General features: G+C 37.0%; 1 protein-coding gene across 8 annotated transcripts in view; it reads right to left on the bottom strand.

Annotated features, from left to right (window-relative positions):
• Window positions 1-651: 651 nt before the first annotated feature.
• The window catches only part of EHMT1 (euchromatic histone lysine methyltransferase 1), a 74,713-nt gene continuing 72,176 nt past the window's right edge, over window positions 652-3,188 (bottom strand). For all 8 annotated transcript variants that reach the window (XM_072430634.1, XM_072430635.1, XM_072430641.1 and 5 more), the window contains one exon: window positions 652-2,980. In XM_072430634.1, coding sequence (XP_072286735.1) covers window positions 2,794-2,980 — 187 coding nt within the window. In that variant the 3' untranslated portion in view covers window positions 652-2,793. The remainder of the gene's footprint in view (window positions 2,981-3,188) is intronic.

Here is a 3,188-nt window from a genome sequence, read left to right as displayed (position 1 = left end):
ATAATTGGAAGTGTGTACGTAGCTTTACACTGATTACCACTTTAATAAAGATAAAAGCAGCTGGTGGCAATGCCAGAGTACTAGGATCTTTGTTAAAGCTAATAAATACTTGAAAAGTGTTACAGCTACACATTACCTAACATACATATGAATGTATTTATTTGTGTTAATTGTCGTTCACTTAAGGTTTAGTCTACACAGACGTTTTCCCCGGTGTTTAACCTGAGGCTTCAAAAGCCCATGTATGAAATTCCATGAATTCCAATCAACTAATCTACACCAGGAGGCACGTTTATGAGCATTTTGCCACGTTTAAAAGCACTTAAAACGTAAACGCGTTAAAACCGTGGCATATTCATTTTCCAGAGTTTTAAAGGCAAGCTTTAAAATGCTAATAAAAGAATGAAACACACAAAAACACAGAAGGAACCTTTACACAAGTTTTTAAAAAAGTCTGTGTAGACCCAGCCTTAAACAAGGTATTGGTAAGACGTCTGCACCCTTTTTTTTAAATCTTGATCATTTTGTGGTTGTGGTCTGTACCATGGTATCATCTGTATGATCAGGCTGTGTCTGGTTTCAAAAACTCAGCAGTAAGGGAAGAAATACACATCCTCTTTCAACATCCTTTCAAGAGATAACAGCAACACAAAGGTTCAAAGCCATTTTTATTGTTTTACCAAAAACAGAAATTAGAACTCAAGGGTGAACAATAGCAATGGTCCAAGGGCCTTGGGGTAAATAGAAATAAAAGGGTGGGGGAAGACATAACAGGAAACTAGACCACAACATTGGCTGCACCAAAGACAGTTAAAAAAAAAAGACAAAAATTCACTGGAAAATGGCAGCCTTTTTTTATTTTAAAATAACTGGAAACTGAAACACAAGGAAATAAAACAAATAAAATACAAAACGAATTTTATTCACACTATAAGTACTAAGAGTTGTCTTTAAAAAAAAAAAAAAAAAAAAAAAAAAATTCTTTTGATAGTTCAACCTAAAATCAGATATTTTATAGTACGATAATATCTGTCCAGTATATATAAATCAGTTGTTTCAGCACCTTTTTTTTATTTTCCTCTGTTACTTTCAAAACTTTTTGTTGTAAAAAGGTTCTGTAGGAATTCATCTATGGTTAACAATGAAAACATGTGTCCCTTCAGCCATTGGTATAAGTCTTTTCTTTTCTAACCGACAGCAGGGAGGTCCATGGAGACTGCAATAGTAAATTCCAGCTTGGTAGTGTGGCCTTGAAAGTCCACCATTTGCACATAAGTGGTTTGATTTAAAAATAAAATTAGAAAATTAATAAAATGAGAGAACCCTACAGAATTAGAGTAGGGAGTGACAAAAGAGGACACTGTCAAAGACAACACAATATCTGCACAGACAATAATGTTTGAACATGCTTTCTTCACAGCTGTCTACTTTTCCTTACATTTTTAAAGACTGCTATCAAACTCTCATGTTTTCTGTGTAAACTACAAACGTGTTTTAAAGGGGTTGTGAAATGTTTTATCTAGCTGTAGTTAAAGTGCAGGAAAGCAAACCATGTGCATTATTTTTTTCAAAAACAAAGAGAGCTTACCTTAGTGGGGAAAGGGATAATTTATTCACTAATGCTAACAGTTTGTGAATTTAGACTGACTGTCAATGACCCTACAAACTAAAGACTAGCTGGGAAAGCCTGTACCCAGCTAGCATTGAAGGTAGAATGCAACAGACAAACCCGCACATGATGCACAACTTGATTGACCCGTGGAAAGCCCAAATGTGCTGTACTAGAAAAAAAAAAGGTAAATTAACTTTTTAAAACAATGAGGGCCAGAGAACAGACTTTTCTTGACCTACTGACACTACCGACCGGTTAGCTGGATTTTTCTTTTACCTTTTGTGCTAGGTACACATAGGCTGCAGATCTCCAGACTCAGCTGTGGCATAGTTCTTTTACAAGCAGAAGGGAGCCTATCAACACCACGACATGCTTTAGTTAGAAATGCCTCAAGCATGCAAATGCACCCCCTATGTAAATTGTGCCATACAGCTCAATTAACTCTTTTGATATGGATCTCTGGAAAAGACCAAAGGCCCTTTTTGGCTTCCTAGATACACTTAATTATTAGTTTGACAGTAGATTAATTTGTAGATAACAATAGAGGTGTTTTTGACAAACAAGGGCTGTTACTGATCAGTCTGGACACTGGTCCATTGGCTGGACACTATAAAACATGGGAAGGATAAAAATGCAAATATTTTTGTGCGTGAGAGAAGGATAATACAGTTGCTTTCCTGAAGGGTAGGAATACTATTGTCTGTCCACTCCTTCACTTCAAAAGCTGCTCTATGGGTCTCTGAGGCAGGAGAGGTATTAACCAAAATCTGCAATAGTATTGAATCAGAGAAGATAAATTGGACTTAATAAAAGATCTGTTAGTGTTGTTAAGCTCTGTATAACAATCAAAAGTGTATGCCCAGCCAAAACTTTTAAGTTTTGGATAGAGTGGGAAAAGTTTGGAACATCTATCAGGTTGTAACTGTTATCTGGTTTCCCATGCAACAGGGGAAACTTAGCAAAAAAAAGTGACTGAAATCTCAGCCTGGAATATCAGGTCAAAGAGTGAAAGCAAATCTCTCCTACACAGCCCAGATAGCAGAAAAAACCCAAGATGGTTTTGTGATACTTCTTTTACCTGGACATACACTTTAAAGAACCTCTCCCTGTCAGAAACCCTGGAAACAGATTTTTTGGGCAATTTGAACTTGTCAAGAAATAAAACAAGGTCCTAATTTTTCTCAAGACTGGGTGAGCAGGTCAGAGGAACTGGTGTCAGGTAGACCATTTTCTTGCGGTGCTTCACTTGGGGTGGCAGGTTGGCATGGTGGGGAAGTTTTCAGAGATTGGTGTTTGCATTTGGGAGAGTCACAGCGGCAGCTGAAGAGTTTGCCTTTAATGTCCCAGAAACGGTCACCATAATCAAACCTGCAGGAGTGAAAAAAAATCTTATTTACATCATTACATAATCAACATCTACATCAGGTGATTTCACATAAACCTGAAGTAGTCACCTGTCTTAAGTAAATAGATGCACTGACTTGTATGTAGATTGCACTTGTTAAAACTAATCTTTAGTCAAAAGTTGCATTTGACCCCCCACATATCCCCCTCTCATTAGTCAGGTGAACAGTGA

This window comes from Pyxicephalus adspersus, chromosome Z, assembly GCF_032062135.1.
Source record: "Pyxicephalus adspersus chromosome Z, UCB_Pads_2.0, whole genome shotgun sequence".
Lineage (NCBI taxonomy): Eukaryota > Metazoa > Chordata > Amphibia > Anura > Pyxicephalidae > Pyxicephalus > Pyxicephalus adspersus.
Note: the sequence above shows the minus strand (reverse complement) of the source record. Positions and strands in the feature narration are given on the sequence as shown.